The sequence below is a fragment of the Garra rufa genome, chromosome 10 (genome assembly GCF_049309525.1).
Source record: "Garra rufa chromosome 10, GarRuf1.0, whole genome shotgun sequence".
NCBI lineage: Eukaryota > Metazoa > Chordata > Actinopteri > Cypriniformes > Cyprinidae > Garra > Garra rufa.
This window is the reverse complement of record NC_133370.1, coordinates 25,764,456-25,782,003: the sequence shown is the minus strand read 5'-3', so window position 1 is coordinate 25,782,003 and position 17,548 is coordinate 25,764,456. Positions and strand designations below refer to the sequence as shown.

The 17,548-nt window shown below is 34.9% G+C and overlaps 3 protein-coding genes across 3 annotated transcripts; 1 reads left to right on the top strand and 2 right to left on the bottom strand.

The window, feature by feature from the left end:
* Positions 1 to 593: 593 nt before the first annotated feature.
* LOC141344882 (uncharacterized) lies at positions 594 to 3,283 on the bottom strand. The gene has a single exon (XM_073849774.1). The coding sequence runs from the start codon at positions 2,003 to 2,005 to the stop codon at positions 1,259 to 1,261; it is 747 nt and encodes a 248-aa protein (XP_073705875.1). The 5' UTR covers positions 2,006 to 3,283; the 3' UTR covers positions 594 to 1,258.
* Positions 3,284 to 3,642: 359 nt separating this feature from the next.
* On the bottom strand, positions 3,643 to 9,583 carry yipf1 (Yip1 domain family, member 1). The gene is made up of 10 exons (XM_073849661.1): positions 9,525 to 9,583; positions 9,305 to 9,357; positions 8,892 to 8,941; positions 8,610 to 8,749; positions 8,023 to 8,103; positions 7,676 to 7,763; positions 7,480 to 7,596; positions 6,976 to 7,142; positions 6,648 to 6,830; positions 3,643 to 4,479 (listed from the first exon to the last, which is right to left on the bottom strand). The coding sequence occupies exons 3-10, from the start codon at positions 8,923 to 8,925 to the stop codon at positions 4,396 to 4,398; spliced, it is 894 nt and encodes a 297-aa protein (XP_073705762.1). The 5' UTR covers positions 8,926 to 8,941; positions 9,305 to 9,357; positions 9,525 to 9,583; the 3' UTR covers positions 3,643 to 4,395.
* Positions 9,584 to 9,943: 360 nt separating this feature from the next.
* Positions 9,944 to 14,816, top strand: lrrc42 (leucine rich repeat containing 42). The gene is made up of 7 exons (XM_073849612.1): positions 9,944 to 10,511; positions 12,789 to 12,920; positions 13,069 to 13,187; positions 13,359 to 13,444; positions 13,518 to 13,631; positions 13,710 to 13,788; positions 14,424 to 14,816. Exons 1-7 carry the CDS (start codon positions 10,078 to 10,080, stop codon positions 14,705 to 14,707), a joined length of 1,248 nt encoding a protein of 415 aa, XP_073705713.1. The 5' UTR covers positions 9,944 to 10,077; the 3' UTR covers positions 14,708 to 14,816.
* The last annotated feature ends 2,732 nt before the right edge of the window (positions 14,817 to 17,548 follow it).

The window sequence follows — 17,548 nt, the reverse complement described above, 5'->3', positions numbered from 1 at the left end:
TATGGAAAGTAAAAGCCATAAGGGTTAATTTTTGGAAAATTAAGATTTATACATTTGAAAGTTGATTAAACCAGCTTTCCATTAATGTATGTTTGTTAGGATAGGACCATATTTGGAGATACAACTATTTGAAAATCTGGAATCTGAAGGGGCAAAATAAATAAATAAATAAAAAATAGAGAAAATCGCCTTTAAAGTTGTCCAAATTAAGTTCTTAGCAATGCATATTACCGATCAAAAATAAAAAAAAAATAGATATTTTTACGGTAGGAAATGTACAAAATATCTTCATGGAACATGATCTTTACTTAATATCCTAATGATTTTGGGCATAATAGACAAATTGCTCATTTCAACCTATAGCTATAATGTATTTTGGCTTTTGCTACAAATATACCTGTGCTACTTATAACTGGTTTTGTAGTCCAGGTTCATAAATGTTAACTGAATTTACATTAAATTTACATTTTTGGTCGAACTTTTCCATTAAAAACGATAGCCCATCCAGAAATGTGAATTCGGCGCAAATTTATAGCAGCTGTAATACTATTGTGAAGCATATTATTCAACAGTAACAGTATTATTCAACAATAAAAATGAATAAATGACATTTCTATTTAATGTTAAACAGTATGTTCATTATACACAATGTTTTGTGGGCATTACAACAAACAGCAGTCTAAAAAAAACTGTAATGAGTCATGACATAAGAAATATTTACCGTGATTACTGTAACACAAAGTCCTCAATTTGGATCAGGTTGTTTCATAAACATTTAACATACTAAAAAACAAAATGTGTTATGTTAGAGCTGTCAAACGACTAATCGCGATTAATCGTATCAAAAATAAAAGTTTTTGTTTACATAATATGTGTGCGTACTGTTTTGTATATTTCCCAGCAAACAATGACCTGGCGGTCCGCCAGTGGACCGCTGGACTTATGTTAGCTGGGTTATTGTGTATAAATACACTCACATACATAATATAATTTGAAAAATATTTCCATGTATATATTTATGTTCATATAATTTATAGGCTATTATATATAAATATATTTAATATATGAAGATAACATATATCTTAAATATAATAAACATACACAGCAAGACACATATTATGTAAACTTATTTTTGGATGCGATTAATCGTTTGACAGCACTAAAAGTATTACCAACGCTGTAAGTTTAGGCATTGAGCAGCGTAATGACATAAAAATCCATAGAAAGAGACAAAAAATGTTTGGTGAAAAATTAATTGTCAGTTGTGTATTCCTTTCGCGTCATTCTGAATTAAAGCGTTTTTCTCTCGGTGAGTGCCATTTGCTAAAGTGATGTTGCGTCTTTCCAGACTGGTCCTGCTTTTATCATTCTCTCGGCGGGTTTTGGTCTCAAATGCGTTAGTGGGCAATATCTGGGTTGAACTGATGGACATCTCCGTCTGGACTCCTTTATGTACCACCGGTTTCTGTCCGGGTCTCTGCGGTATCGCGGGCAGTGACAGCTGCTCCCGCTGAGCTTTCTTATCCTCCCAGAGCTTCAGAAGACGCCGCTGGTTGTTGGTCATATCCTTCAGGTTCTGTTGCAGGGACTGGACCTGGTCCTCCAGGAGAGTCTTCGAGGTGACGGTGTTGGCCAGTTCAGATGTTAGCTCATCAATCGTCAAACTTAATTTCCCCGCTTTTTCAACAAGTGAATTGCATTCGCGCTCCTTCTCGTGCAGGTCGTTGATTATATCCTTGGTGGTTTTGCCGTTAAATTTAGGACTGGCCTCTAAGCCAATTTCAGCCCGCAGGACCTTCACTTGTTTCCGCAGCTCCTTGTTGTCCAAAGTCAATTGCTTTAGTTTCTGTTTAAGCGCTTCGGTTGATCTCATTCGAGACTCGTATTGTCTCATTTTCTCCCTCATCATATTCTCGCGGTGCACAGCATCGTCTCTTTCCTTCCGGCATTTTTCCAAAAGCTTTAAAGTTTCGTATTTGGAAACCTTCTCCACTTTCCCAGCCATTATTCATTTGAAGTCTTACAAGCAATATCGAAAAGACATGTTCCTTGATACAGGTCGTCGGGTTAAATCCTCATTAAACAGGTTTTCCATTTGCAGGTCATTGAAATAACAATGTCAGGAGATACCTGTGATCCAAAAATAAAGCCTTCTTATTTTTAATCCACTGTGTAAAGGGAAACGGTGACTTGTGAAGCTGACATTCCTCCACAAAGGTTATAGGTTTGCAAGGCGGCTTCGGTGTAACTCTAAGCTAAGGCTAGAATGACCATTAATTAGGGCACACCACACATTGGCACAGTTTCAAGTGACACAAATTTTCTATTTTGTTAATTTGGAAAATGTAGCCGAGCCATTTCATAAACCGAGCCAGCTTAAACTAAAATAATTTATCTAATTAATCTAATGACTGGGATGAATAAAGGTTAAAAGTGCACTGCTGATCCTGCTAGGAGATATACGAAACTTTGCACTGTATCAGATGCTGACATCAAGACAAGATAGATTTTATCTATGACAATAACCTTTGTTTGTGAATCTTGGTGATGCTGAGAATGAAATTCTATGATCTGCTTTAAAACCACTGGGCTATCAATATCTTCATCATCATCAATCATTGAGACGTTATAAATGGAATACGCTCAGCATATGCTCACCATTTTAGTCTGTAATCGTGTGCATGTAGTTTTAAATGGGGAGTAATGCTGCTAAATATTTATTACAATGTGACGTCTTGGAATACAGTTAATTGTTCAAGGGATTAAATCTACAAGTGTCCTGTTTTAAGAAAAGGCACAGATATAGTTACATACAAAAGTTTGGGATCAGTAAGATTTTTTAATGTTACTAAAGTCTCTTATGCTCATCAAAGTTGCATTTATTTGATAAAAAAAACGGGGGAAAAAGTAATATTATTGCAATTTAAAATAACTGTTTCCAATTTTAATTTAATTTTAAAATATAATTTATTTCTTTGATGCAAAGCAGAATTTTCTCCAGATTCAGTGTCACACGATCCTTTATAAATGATTTTAATATGCTGATTTATTATCAATGTTTGAAACAACTGTGCTGCTTATTTTTTTTTATTTTTGGAAACTGTGATACTTTTTTCAGCATGCTTCGATGAATAAGAAGTTCAAAAGAACAGCATTTATTCAGAATAGACATCTTTTCTAACAATATAGAAAACTGTCACTTGTTTATCAATTTAACAAATCCTTGCTAAAAAAAGAAAGAAATGAATGACCCAAACAGTAGTGTATATTGTCTTAATGCTGTTCTTTCTAACGTTTTTTCATCAAAGAATCCTGAAAAAAGTATCACAGCTTACAAAAAAATAAAAAAAATAAAATAAAAAAAAAGTTAAGCAGCACAACCATTTCCAACATCGATGATAATCAGCATATTATAATGATTCCTGAAGGATCATGTGACACTGAAGACTGCAGTAATGATGCTGAAAATTCAGCTTTGGACCACAGGAATAAATTCTATTTTAAAGTATATTAAAATAGAAAACCACTATTTTAAATTGCAATAATATTTAACAATTTTTTTGTACTTTTAATAAAAAAGCAGCCTTGATGAGCAGAAAAGACTTCTTTTAAAAAACATTTAAAATCATACTAATCCCAAACTTGTGTTAAAAAAAAATTAATAATAATAAAAAACATCAGTGGCCACTAAAGAGAACTTCAGTAAAACTTAAATATGTAATCAGTTTCTGTGTTTGTGCAAATCAACTCATATTTTATTTTTTCCATCCCTTTTTTAGCTGGCTCTGTAGTTTTTTAAAGTGTTAAAACATTTTAAGTACATGTACATGTTCCAAAGTGGTAGAAACAGGAGAGTGACCCTTTGAAACCCATCTCAAGCTCAATTATCACATAAATATTTAACCCACAGCTACACCATATATACATGTCCTCTATTTTGTAACAGTAACATGTGTCTGAGCCTCCCATCAGGAAACATCAAACATGTTGTAGATGATTATCTCGATGTTTCACTGCTCACCAACAAACATAAACATACCAAAACGAAGGTTTGACCTTCTCAGACTAGATGAAGATAAAGAAATCCAGACAGCCCACAATCTCATTATCAAGATACCCGATTCTCTCTAATAAGGCAAGAGGAGCTGCTGCAATTACAGAAGAATAACAGTCTCTCGACGAGCACAGATTATGTACAGGAAGTCTCGTCTCATGTTAACATCTCGTCAAATGCAAATGTCTTATTTTCCCATCAGCAGCTACAATCAGCTGACACTTGGCTCTAAAAGTGCTGGCATTTATATGCCATTTCATCATTATTAAAACAGTTCAGCAGTCAAAGCACATGAGAGAGTGCCACCTCACTGAAGTCCTGTATTCACCTGAGGCTGTAATTCAGTTTGCGTTTATGGATGAATTGTTGTTGATCGCTTTTAATGGCTGAGTGTGATCCGTCTCATATGTACTGAAGAAAAAAGCCTGAAAAAAGAGAGAGGGCACAAATCTTTCAGACTCTGACAGCACTTTTGTTTCCTAAACACTACATTCCCTAATTAAATGAATGTAATTGATGGCACATGATAGCCGATGGTTCTCCTCACAAACTGGAATGTTTCCAACCCAGTCATTGACTATTGCTAGTGTTTCCATGAACACACCCTCCACTGGGGAAATACATTTGACACCAACCTCTTTGATCCTTTAACGCTGCAAGAAGCAGTGCCTAACTGTTATAAAATTTCTAGCATTTTAACAACAGACGCAGTTAACTCAAAGTTGCATTTGCTTGTATAGTTTGTAAGCGACTGTCAAAAGTTTACACACACTTTGCAGAATTTGCAAAATGTTAATTATTTTTCCAAAACAAGAGAGATCATACTAAATGGATGGTATTGTTTATTTAGTTCAAAGATTTACATATACTTGATTCTTAATACTGTGTTGCTACCTGAAAGATCCACAGCTGTTATTTGTTTAGTGATAGTTGTTCATGAGTCCCTTGTTTGTCCTGAACAGTTAAACTGCCCACTGCTCTTCACAAAAAAATCTTCAGGTCCAACAAATTCTTTGGTTTTTCAGCATTTTTGTGTATTTGAACCCTTTCCAAAAATGACTGTATCCATCTTTTCACACTAAGGACAACTGAGGGACTCCTATGCAACTATTTCAGAAGGGTCAAATGCTCACTGATGCTCTAGAAGGAAAAAAAACGATGCATTAAGAGCCAGGGGTGAAAACTTTTGAACAGAATGAAGATGTGTTTTTTTTTTCATTTAGTACTGCCCTTCAGAAACTACAGAAGCTACCTACATGTTTTCCAGAAGACAAAATAAGTTTAAATTTAAAGATCTTTAAATTTAATAAGTTTTCACCCCCGGGTTTTAATGCATTGTGTTTTTTTCTGGAGCATCGGTGAGTGTTTAAACCTTCTGTAATAGTTGCCTCAGTTGTCCTCAGAGTGAAAAGATGGATCTCAGAATCATACAGTCATTGTTGGAATGGATTCAAATACACAAAAATGCTGCAAAACCAAAGAATCTGTGGGACCTGAAGTATTTTTCTGAAGAAAGCAGGCATTTTAACTGTTCAAGACAAACAAGGGACTCATGAACAACTATGACTAAACAAAAAACACAGCTGTGGATCATTTTGATAACAACACAGTATTAAGAATCAAGTGTATGTAAACTTTTGAACAGGGTAATTTTTATAAATTGAACTATTATTTTTCTTTTGTGGACTATATGTAAACATCTTTTAGGCTGGTACTAAATAAAAAAATAACATGCATTTTGTATAATATTTCTTAGTTTGGTAAAATAATTAACATTTTGCATATTCTGCTAACTGTTCACCTCAACTGTACATCAAATATGGACTGATACAGAGTAATTCATTCAGTAATATAAACAGTAACAAATACGGACCAATATATTGTGCATCAGGGTCGGAAATTAACAAGGGCTTGAGGTCGAAATGCCCCTACACTATTAAACCATGTATTACCACTGCCATTATTGAGATGAAATGTGAAAATTAATAAAATAAAATAAAAAGTCCAAAATGATAATCTACAAAAATGATTTTTGTCATAATATTGCAGCCATATGAGCTCCTGTTTTCACATGTATAACTGAGATTACTGTTATTGACAGTAGTTTAAAATATTGATTAAAGTAATTGTAATCAATAATTAATAAGTTTTCAGAATCAGAATCAGAATCAGAATCAGAATGAGCTTTATTGCCAGGTATGTTTGCACATACTAGGAATTTGTTTTTGTGACAGAGCTCCACAGTGCTACAGAAAGACAGTGACAAGACGATACATATTATAAAAAGAACAATATAGAGGTATACAAGACAGACAATGTGCAAAAATAGCAAAGACATTTGAATGGAGTAAGTATGTGCTTTAAATAAATAACGGAAAAAAGAATAAAGAATGTACATTAAAGACAACATAGTATGGCGGAATTAATAATAAGGTGATTATAAAAATTGCCTCACGAATGTAAATATTAATTCTGGGGGGAAAACTTAATTTCTGACCCTGTTGTACATTCTGAATATGTATTGTTTATTCTGTTCGTAACAGAAAATGTGAATCAAATTCATTTCTAATGTAAAAAATTCTTAAAAACATACCTTGCAACCAATTGCAAGTAGGGCGTGAAGAATCACGATGGTACATATGATTGCAATGGTAATCCTTGGTTTATCGTCCCTGATGGCTGGCCAGAATGTCAACACAAGCACTGATCCTGATAGACACAAAGCTACCACGATAGAGCACCACCTCAAGCCTTCACTTGGTATTATCCACAAAATCTGTTTTTCATACAAATGCAAACAAACAAGTAAATAAACTGTATCTGCAAAATAATAATAGAGATAATGCTTGGAAAAAAAAACTATTATTGGTAATTATGCACAGATTAATGCACATCATATTAGTGCATATAATATGACTCACCACAGCAGGGATGTAGATGGAGAGCGAGTAACCATAGACACAGAGTATCTGCATAAAGGAGTAGGACACCAGGCATGTGATCTTCGTATTTCGCCAAGTGAGAAAACCCCACAGAGCTAAAGGCACTAACCATGCATAGCTGAATATTGCTGTGGCTGCCATAGTTACTGGAAAACAAGCAAGAGAACAAGTATCACCTTAAGATGAGGCCAGAGGGTCTATTTTATTTGGGTCGTTTAGAGTCATTGTTTTTTGTGGTATTAATAGCATAACACCATAATCGTATTCAAAAACGCATTTTAAATTAATTGTGACGGTAAAGACATCTATGTTACAAAAGATTTAGATTTCAAATTAATTCTATTCATCGATAATCAGATCAGTAAGATCTGTTTCCACAAAAATATTAAGCAGTACAACTGAACATATAACATTTCTTCACTTCTGTAAAAAACAAATAAACAAAAAATAATATAGATAGATAGATAGCAACAAATCTCTAACCTTTTCTGAAGTCTGGCACATACTTGAACTGTGGCTGACCGTAGTTCTCAAGAAAACTGGACATGTTTCCACTAATAGCGATGACGAAAACAAGAGTTGCACAGATCCAGAAAGGTCCTACAAAAACAACATATTCATATCAACCTTTTAAAAAACTTGTTTATGCTCTAAACAATTGTAGTTTAATGCAGCTTACCATAAAGGTCCGGGTTACTTCGTAAATATACCTCAACAAAGTTTTTCCCGGGCCAAGGCAGAATAGAACCAACTATTCTGTTCTTTACCTATAAATTAACAAAAAGACGTTATTTCTTGTCTTGTCTTGTCTTGTCTTGTCTTGTCTTGTCTTGTCTTGTCTTGTCTTGACAGCATACTGTTTTATCTTTTCAAGCAATTCACAAAACAATCATTCATGTGCATGAGTAGTACTAGATTTAAATAAACCCCTAAAAACGTCTTTTTGAAATAAACAATGAATGCTTATTAACTCTGAAATGTTACTGTTACTGTACTGTGCTGAATTTTACAGTAAAGATGGCTGACCTGATGACTGTCCACGTCGAATAACGTTTGGTAGTACTCAAACGTCCAGAAGGGTGGACTCTTTTTTTCACTGGACAGAAGCTGTTTGACAAAGAAACGTGTTTTGAATCAGTGCTCCTTTTGAAAAATGGTGATCCTGGACCACAAAACCAGTCTTAAGTAGCATGTGTATATTTGTAGCAATAGTCAAAATTACATAGTATGGGTCAAAAATATAGATTTTTCTTTTATGCCAAAAATCATTAGGATATTAAGTAAAGATCATGTTCCATGAAGATATTTAGTCAATTTTCTACCATAAAAATATCAAAACTTACATTTTGATTAGTAATATGCATTGCTGAGAACTTAATTTGAACAACTTTAAAGGTGATTTTCTCAATATTTAGATTTTTTGCAGCCTCAGATTCTAGATTTTCAAATTTGTATCTCGGCCAAATGTTGTCCTATCCTAACAAACCATACATCAATGGCTTAAAAAAGCTTATTTATTCAGATTTCAACTTTAAAAAATTGACCCTTATGACTGGTTTTGTGGTCCACGGTCACAAAACAATCTCAGATTATTGCGATTGTATCCCACTGACCTCAGTTTTGTCATCGTTATCCTCTTCTTCAAAAGAAATTCCAGTGGCCTTTCGTTGTTTTCTAGATTTAATGGGGTCATCGATGGTCACTGTTGTGGCACCTTGATTATTTTCTGTGAATCCTGGGTCATCTTCAAATTCTAGCACAATATAGAGAATATGTTTTCCAAGAGAATTAAGCAGATTCCATGACCTTTTTTATTATCAAAAGGAACTGTTTTTAAATAGTATGATTTTCTTATGACTGTTACAGAAGAAGTTGTTCAATTTGAAGGGACTCACCTTGAAATTGCAGACGAAAATCAGTATTAGCCATCACAGATCTATGTGCTCTGTGAACAAGGTATTAATAGAAGTCAGATAAGCTAAAAAGCTTTAGTTAATGCTATTTATGTGTTATAGTTCACCCCAAAAATGAAAATCAATAATCCGCTCTTATGCTGTTTCAAATCTGTTTGACTTTCTGTGGAACATTATATATTAGATAGAATGTGAGGGAATGACAGATTCAGTCCTTCAGATTCACTGCATCTTCTTCCCATACAATGAATGTGAAAAATGACTGAGGCTGTCAGTCTTCCCAACATCTTCTTTTCAGTTTCATGGAAGAAAGTATTAGTTGAGTATGTACATTACTGACAAAAGTTAAGCTTTAGGGTGAACTATCATTTTAAGCATTAAGTTGGCTAACCTACCACTGTAACTGAAGTGTCTGATCACATGTATAGCAGGACTGACGCTCTACAACCTGTTGACATTCAGACGTATGCGGATATTATACATCAAACACAAAAACGCAGTTAAAACCTAACAAATTGTATTGTTTTAAAAAATACGCAGTCTCTCAGATGATTTTACATCACATTGTATAGCAAAACAGGACCTTTAATGTTTTCGTCGTGTTTATCAACTCACCAGCAAAGGCTTCTTGAATGTTTCAGGATTTTAAACTTTGTTTTGAAGGTGCGAAAATGGAAACGCGGAAATAAGCAATGATAGTGATGCGTAGCAAAATAAAAGTCTTATTTTGTCTATAAACCAAGTCTTCAGCCCTTTAAATATTTTTTTAACCTGGTGTTTCTCACCTTGTGGTTCAAATATATGTGTGTATTGAATGTAAATATTTTTTTACTTAAGAAATACGAAAGTAACTAATATGGTGAAATAGAAATATGGAGGAAAAACGGGTCATAGGATACAGCATAGGTAAAAGTTATTTTTAAAATGTTTTAAAACCATGTAGTTATCTGCGAAGTGTACGCGCGTTTAAATACATTTTAGTGTAAAGATTTCAGTAAAGACTTTTATTTTGGAATATCGGTGAAACTCGCCATAGTGGAGAGATGTTACTTCAAGAGCCCGTCGTTTTTAAATCATTCTCCATTTTACAAACTTCTCGCTATTTCCGTCAATATACTCTTGATTTTAAAACGACAACCGAATATTTTGGACTCTAGAGCTGGTAAGGATGTATGTAAGTGAGGACTGTGGAGCTGTGTATGTCAGGGAGAAAGGAGAACTGCGGTATGTCAGCGCAGACAGGAATGATGCTCCGCAGCACAGACTTTTCACCAGAGACTTCTCCTTTCAACTCTGCATTGACACTTTACCATCTGCGAGCCACACAAAGAGAAGAGACCACTTCATATTCACCTACAACAAAGAGGGAAGTCTGCGGTACACGGTGAAGTCCTTATTTGACATATCTTTACAGTTCATAGCTGATCATATTGAGCATGTGGACTCACTGGTCGGTTTTCCTGAGCAAATGGCTGATAAGTTGTTCTCGGCCGCTGAGGAGAGACACAAATTCACCGAGCCTCATACTGCACCCAGAGCACTGCAGGTCTTCTGTGAGGCCTATGGAGAACTAGTGCTGAGATCCCTGTGTTTGAGAAACAGGTGAGACACAACCTTATATTAGCAGACGTTCAAACTGCCTTTATACTAGAGGTCGACCGATATTGGTTTTTACCGATACCGATAGCTAGGTTGGAACATACTGGCCGATACCGATTAATTAACCGATAGTTTTTGAAAATGGATAGTGAACGGCAACTAAAATAGTGCTCTACTATTTAAAAAAAATACTAAACCATACTTTGTAAATAAAAAAAAAATATTAATATTAATTATATATTGATCATTAAAGTTATTTCATAGTTCATTAATGTTAACAAAATAAACTTCAAAATGTAACAATATTACAGTAAATGTTGAAATTAACAGACTCTAACAAGGAACAACACTTCTATTCTACAGCTTTCATCAATCTTAGTTGATGTTAATGGGCTCATTTTAAAGGGGTGTGGATCTTTACATTTTAACAATATGTAAAATTGCAGGTTTTATGCCTTTTGTTTATATTTGGAATCTCTGTATGTCAGTAGGCCTACTGCCATCTTAAAATTAAAATTCAATTTAATTACGATTTTCAATATCAACTAAATATAACCATGCGTCACATTCTCAGTTTTCAATATTACTGCACATGGCTACATTTTCATTTACATTTTATATCAAATAGATTTTTCCATTATATAAGCAGGCTACTTTTTTAAACAATTACTTATTTAAAATAAGTGTTCTTTTTTCTTTATCATTTGATTATTACTGATGAGATCGTAGACAGTAGCTCCTTTAACAGGCTGCATTAAAACGAATGCACAGATCTATTTCGATTTATCAAATGTTTTGTCCTGCTCTAAAAACATAACTGACAGTGTGTACTGTACATCAGTTTCGTATTAAAGTATTCGATAATGCAAGTGCATTTAATCGCATCCGCAATCGAGCTTTTTAGGACAAACAAACCCAAAGCACAAGTGAAAGTCTGTCGACTCAAAAATGAAGGCACATGTAAAAGTAAAAAACTGCGGTTGAAAGTTCACACTGTCAAACAATGCACATGTAGCTCACAGTGCAAATCCTGTGCAATGAAGCCCGCCGCGTCTCTAGCGCGCGCACATGCCATATGCGGGGAAAACACAAGCTCATTGAAGAGAGGTATGCGATGCATCGGAGAATCCTTTTTTTTTTACCCACCCTTAATGAAACCGGACAAAAGTGCAGCGCTGCGTTAACGGATAACTTCCGGTATCAAACACACACAGGACACGTTGTGTAGTTCAAGCAGAAATCTAAAACAGTTTATTTAATCACCAAACGGGCAAATGTTTACTTCAAGAATGATAAAAAAGCGGCAAAGGTTAGATTAAAGAACAGATCAAACGGAAAGAGAAAGTGCGATCTATATCGTTAATTGCAGCCATTTCAGAAACAATTTATTTTCTGTTATACATTTCTGTTTAAATATTATTTGTTTTGTTTCAGTTTAATATGTTAGTTACGAAAGAAGTTTGTGTAATTTGTAAATGTCATAAAGGACGTGGTATGAATTGGACGGCAATACGCCGGGAGAATTTGAGAGGGTCGGACACAATTTTTGACCACTTCATACGTTTTTATTTGTGGAAAATCCCTTCTTAAACGAATTTCGTTTTGTATAATTTTTATCTTAATTTTTAATAGATATTTTTGTTGATCAGTTATTAAAATAAAATAAGAACAGGAAAATGGCATTGTAAAATATAGTGCGTAACTACCATGCTTCCGCTGCCTGACGAAAAGGCTAAAACATAAATTATAGCTTTATATGAAGCATACAGACATTATTAGAGCTACAGAAATAAAAAAAATATTTAGCTTAAATGCACAATACTCAATCTTCCAGCCCAGGGTCAAGTCTTTATGGACATTAACAATGATTTGGGACAGATCTGTAATGTAAAACTATGGCGCTGTGACTCGGCAGGATTCTGTCGGCTGAATGAACACAGTTTGCTTTCTCACATCAAGTCTTTAAATCTGCAACTTTGCTGGCTAAAAATATCACCAGCTGGATATAAATCAATACAAATTTATGGTAACAATTCTGACATTAAACATTGGTCTGGGGCTTAACCTCTCATACTCTAGCGGAGCGGAGCGTGAGCCTCTTCAGCAAAGAACGCAACCCGGAAAAACTATCGGCAAGGATTTTTGCCGATAACCGATAGGTCGGCCAATCAACTATCGGTGCCGATTAATCGGCAAAACTGATACATCGGTCGACCTCTACTTTATACCCGGTATAATTTAGTAACTAGAGCACTTACATCAGTGTTTTTGCTTTGTCAGGTACCTTTTGATATCTGAAAGGTTGGAGGAAATCAGACAGTTTCAGGGTCTGGAGTGCCTGGACCTTTATGGATGTAGATTAGGTGACAACCATGAGATTTTTAAATACATAACCTCTGAAGCCCTGGCTAGGTATGGACACATAATTCTGTATTTTTAAAAAAAGTACATAAATAAAATGAGCCTTTTAGATGATTTATTGAGTGTACAATTTGTTTTGCATTGATAAAAAGCGAAGTCACTTTCTTTTTTCTCCCCATATTTCCCTTTTTCTCTGTAGACTTGTGAAGCTTTTCATAGATGCAAACTGCCTTTCTGATGCAGGTCTGCAGAGACTGACTGCACCAGTGAGGGTGATGAAGAAAGGTCTAGAAAACCTGCAGGTTTTAGGACTCTCTGGTAAGTTTATGGATTTGTATAGTCAGCTAAACTACTGTTTGAAAGTTTTGAGTTAAGTATATATTTATTTTTCAGAAAGGATGCATTAAAATGATAGATACAAGACATTTGATTAATATTAAGCAGCGCATGGTAATATACACTCTTGTCCTTTTATTTATTTCTTAACAGAGAATCCCATCACTGAGAAAGGTCTCGGATATTTAACCTGCTTTAAAACGCTACAGAAACTGGACATATCTGGAACAAATGTGATGGTAACACAATTAAAAAGATATCAATGAATATCAATAACTTTGTATAGCCTGCTATAGTTTTTTTCTCTTTCAGGTGAATATGTCTTTGAAAGGATTCTTTAGAAAAAAGATGAGATTGGTCTTATCAGAAACATCTTTGAAGGAGTTTGGACACTGTGATTGTAAAACAGAAGGCTGGGCTGAACAGGTAACATATATGGTTTTAGTTGCTGTTGTAAAGGTTTTGTACTGAATAAAATTCTTTCACTATTCCATTTTTATTTAGGTAATAAACCAATGGGAAATAACAGCTTCAGAAGTACCAAAGAAAGACTACAAACCAAGAACAAATGCTCTCCGTTTCTGTGAGTTTATTCATTTTATCTACTTTATCACAAAACATCATGCAGTCAAACCAAAATTTATTCAGACACCTTCAACATTTCTCACATCATCACAGTTTATTTCGTTATAGTTTAGAAAATGAAAATAAAATATGACAAGAACTCAAGAGTGTGTCAGAACAAATTCATCTTGATAATGTCAGATAACTTTGATAGAAAGGTATGTAATGGATTTCAATCTACCAAAAAAATCTTTACACAACGATCAATACTTTGTTGACCAATTACCAAGCAATGCTTAATTTTGTTCAGTCTGTGGGGTAAAAAGGTTGCATTAGCAATTAAAGAAAAAACTCTTAAGCAAAACATGGTCAGGCCAAAGTGTTTGAATAATTTTTGGTCCCAAATTTTTTATCAGTTTTACTGGTTGTCCACTGTATGAACAAATTTTGGGTATAATATATTACAGTTTACTTTATTTTGCTATCCTCACTTACATAAATGAACTATAGTGTCTTGTCCCACTAGTAAAAAAACATCAAAAATTACATCTGGTGTCTGAATAATTTTTGGTTTGACTGTATTACTATTTTTTTATAGTTGTAATTGTTAAAATAATCTAAATTTTCATTATTTATTTTAATTTTGTTGTTTAGATGGAAGAGAAAAGTTCGTCCAAGAGACATTAAACTCCTTGTCTGGGACTAGTGACGCCACAAAGGAAGACAAAGTTATGCCGATTCACTTTTATAGGGTTGATCTCTGCGGCACGACTTCAACAGCAGAGCACAACACACATTCATCAACAGTGGCAGCTGTACAGAAGGGCAAGAAGAGGAGACTATCAACAAAGGAAGAGCAAAGTTCAGCTCCTCTGTCAAAGCGCCAGTCTCTGTCAACTCTGTCTGCAGAGGACTTGGATCTGTTAAATAGTTATTGAGCGGACACAAACATGTGACATCTTCGCAGTGCATTCCTCTGTGAGGAACGTGATACTGAAAATGCTTTTAGTTTGGATTCTTCATAATTAAAAACAGCTTATTTTTTCATTTTTGTACTCTAGTCTATTGTTTCCAACAAATGCACTGGCAAACATGCCAGTTTTATTTATCATTAAATAATTCACTTCAGGCTGGATCAGATGAAGAAAGAATGACACTTAAAGGAGAAGTTCACCTCCTGATAATTACTCACCCCCATGTTATCCAAGATGTTCATGTCTTTCCTTAATCAGTTAAAAAGTAATTAAGGTTTTTGAGGAAAACATTCCAGAGTTCAGTGGGTTGAAGGTCCAAATCGCAGTTTCAGTGCAGCTTCAAAGGGCTCTACACGATCCCAGACGAGGAATAAGGGTCTTATCTAGCGAAACAACTAAAAAAAAAAAAAAAACTATATACTTTATAACCACAAATGCTCTTCTTGCACTAGTTCTGTGATTCACATGCGTGTTCGCACATTGCGTAATTACGATGAAAGAGCCACACTTGATTAGTTCTTCATTTGTGTACTTTGTCTCAAAAAGTGAAAATTTCCATCTCATTTTCTCCAACTTGAGAATCATTCAACAGTTTAACATTTTTTTTACTTTCTTCGCAACCCATTTGGGCACCATTGAAGTCCACTATATGGTAAAATCCTGTAATGTTTTCCTTAAAAACCTTAATTTCTTTTTTTTTAACTAAAGAAAGAAAGACATGAACATCTTGGATGACATAGGGGTGAGTAAACTATCAGGAAAATTTTATTCTGAAAGTGAACTAATCCTTTAATGCAAACACAACATACTTAGGCAGAAATGCATGCCTCAGTGCTAGAAAATGTCTGACAAATGAGAACAATATGTGTTCTAAAATTGGCTCAAAAGATCAAACATGATCCTCTGACTGGATGGACAACTCGAATGTAATTTATGCTTTTGAATTTTGGCAGCTAGCAGTGACTCATTCAAATTGCAAATTGGAGTAAAAATTTGGGCAAATGTCATGAAGTGTTCCTGCCCTGTTATAAAACAGGACAAATGGTAGTGCAAACAGATGTCAGTGATATTAGTACATAAAAAGTGACACCAGACATCCCATAATTCAATGTTTCCCAATGTTTTTTTTGCCTCAAGTTCACCCACAGACCCATTAGTAAGGCTCAAACACCCCTTTAGCAACACAAAACCAAAGATGTATACCAAAGACTAATAGTTAATTATATCAATAACTGTTGTAACTAAAATAACATTACTTCTGAAATGCAAGTCAATTAAAATAACTTATTTATTGTTAGTTAATCAATGATTAACAATTTTAACATTAATAAAGCAGTATTTAAATCACTGTTTCTGTCCAGAGAAAATTAATACATCTTACTCTCCTTTTCTGTTTCACATTTCTAACTCTCTCCGTTTGAAAAGTTATACTATTCCTTATTCATTTAACTGTCATTAGGGCTGCCAACTTTTGAGTTCACCTTGAAGTGAGTATTCCCCGACCCACCTCCCTGTAAGAACATTTTGTACATTTTACAGTTAAATTCATCTATCTGGTGCACTTTGAGAGTTCAAAATTAAGAGCTCAAATGCAGGTTCAGATTGCAAACTAAACAAAGAAGAAAGCTACAGTGAATTGACTTGTTCTTGACGATTAAAGGGGACTCAATCCCCTTTTTAGTTGTGATATGGTGTCTCAGTCTGAATTACACTCACACTAGTATATTTAGAAAATCTAAATATAGTTTGTAAAATATTATTATCCTTGATAAGCACTAAAAAGGTGTCACTTCAGTTCACCGCAGTCTCACAAAATTCCTTTATAATAAATGAACCGCTTATTTACAGTGAGAGAACTGGCAAGTGTACAGGGGGAAAATCCAGCATTTAGAGGTGAGTGAATTCACACTAACCTGAACGCAATGGCCAATCACAGGATTTCAGTATCAACAGATATGTCTGTGATTGGCTATATTGATCAGCGCTACGGGCGCCGCTCGCAATTTTGGGCCCTATGACAAAATATGAAGTTGGGCCCCCCCTACCACACCAAAGCAGATCTCTGGGGGCCCCTAAAGGGCGTGGGCCCTTAGAATTGTCCTAACTCCCCATCCCCCCCCCCCTGCTCTGCACATTTTGCATGTCTCCCTTATTTAACTCACCTGATTGAAATCATCAACTTGTTAATTCAGTTTGTGGATCTCTCTCCTAATGAGCTGATGATCTCAATCACGTGTGTAAATATGGGAGGTATGCAAAATGTGCAGAGCAGGGGTCCCACAGGGCCAGGATTGAAAACCACTGATAAAGACGTACTTTTTTAACGTTCGGGATCGGGAAGTACGTTCAAAATTGAAAATGTAGTACCTACTGAAGCAGTATGCGATTTCGAACGCAGCTTTTGTCTTTGTGCCATTTCCAGAGCGCAAACACAAATTCACACTGGAGCTTTTACCAAATCTGTTTTGCAAAAATCTTATTATTACAGTTTTAACTGAGGGTGCTTTTGACTGCGTGAGAAATGGATGTGTGTCTGGGCGGAGCCAGACGATGTAAACATTCGGGGCTTAGCCCAAACCTTAGGGGGGTCCGGGGGCATGCTCCCCCGTGTAGATTTTTTCCCAATTACGTCAGCTAAATGCACTATTTTTCAGGCTGTTTGAGATAATAGAATGCCTAAAAATCTATACACTATCTGGGAAAATGATGATAGTTAGGGTACTCAGTAAAAAAACAAAAACAAACAAAAAAATTCACCCAGTAGAGCCTACAAGAGGAAATAAAACAAAGTTGAAGTTATTTTAA

Bases quoted from the DNA above. Each gene is read 5' to 3' on its own strand.
- LOC141344882 (XM_073849774.1), bottom strand. From the start codon at position 2,005: ATGGCTGGGAAAGTGGAGAAGGTTTCCAAATACGAAACTTTAAAGCTT.
- yipf1 (XM_073849661.1), bottom strand. From the start codon at position 8,925: ATGGCTAATACTGATTTTCGTCTGCAATTTCAAG. The intron at 7,597-7,675 runs GTAAGCTGCATT...TTGTTTTTGTAG, and splicing joins AAGTAACCCGGACCTTTATG to GACCTTTCTGGATCTGTGCA. The intron at 4,480-6,647 runs GTATGTTTTTAA...CTCTTTTTTCAG, and splicing joins TACTTGCAATTGGTTGCAAG to GCTTTTTTCTTCAGTACATA.
- lrrc42 (XM_073849612.1), top strand. From the start codon at position 10,078: ATGTATGTAAGTGAGGACTGTGGAGCTGTGTATGTCAGGGAGAAAGGA. The intron at 13,632-13,709 runs GTAACATATATG...ATTTTTATTTAG, and splicing joins CAGAAGGCTGGGCTGAACAG to GTAATAAACCAATGGGAAAT. The intron at 13,789-14,423 runs GTGAGTTTATTC...TTTGTTGTTTAG, and splicing joins AACAAATGCTCTCCGTTTCT to ATGGAAGAGAAAAGTTCGTC.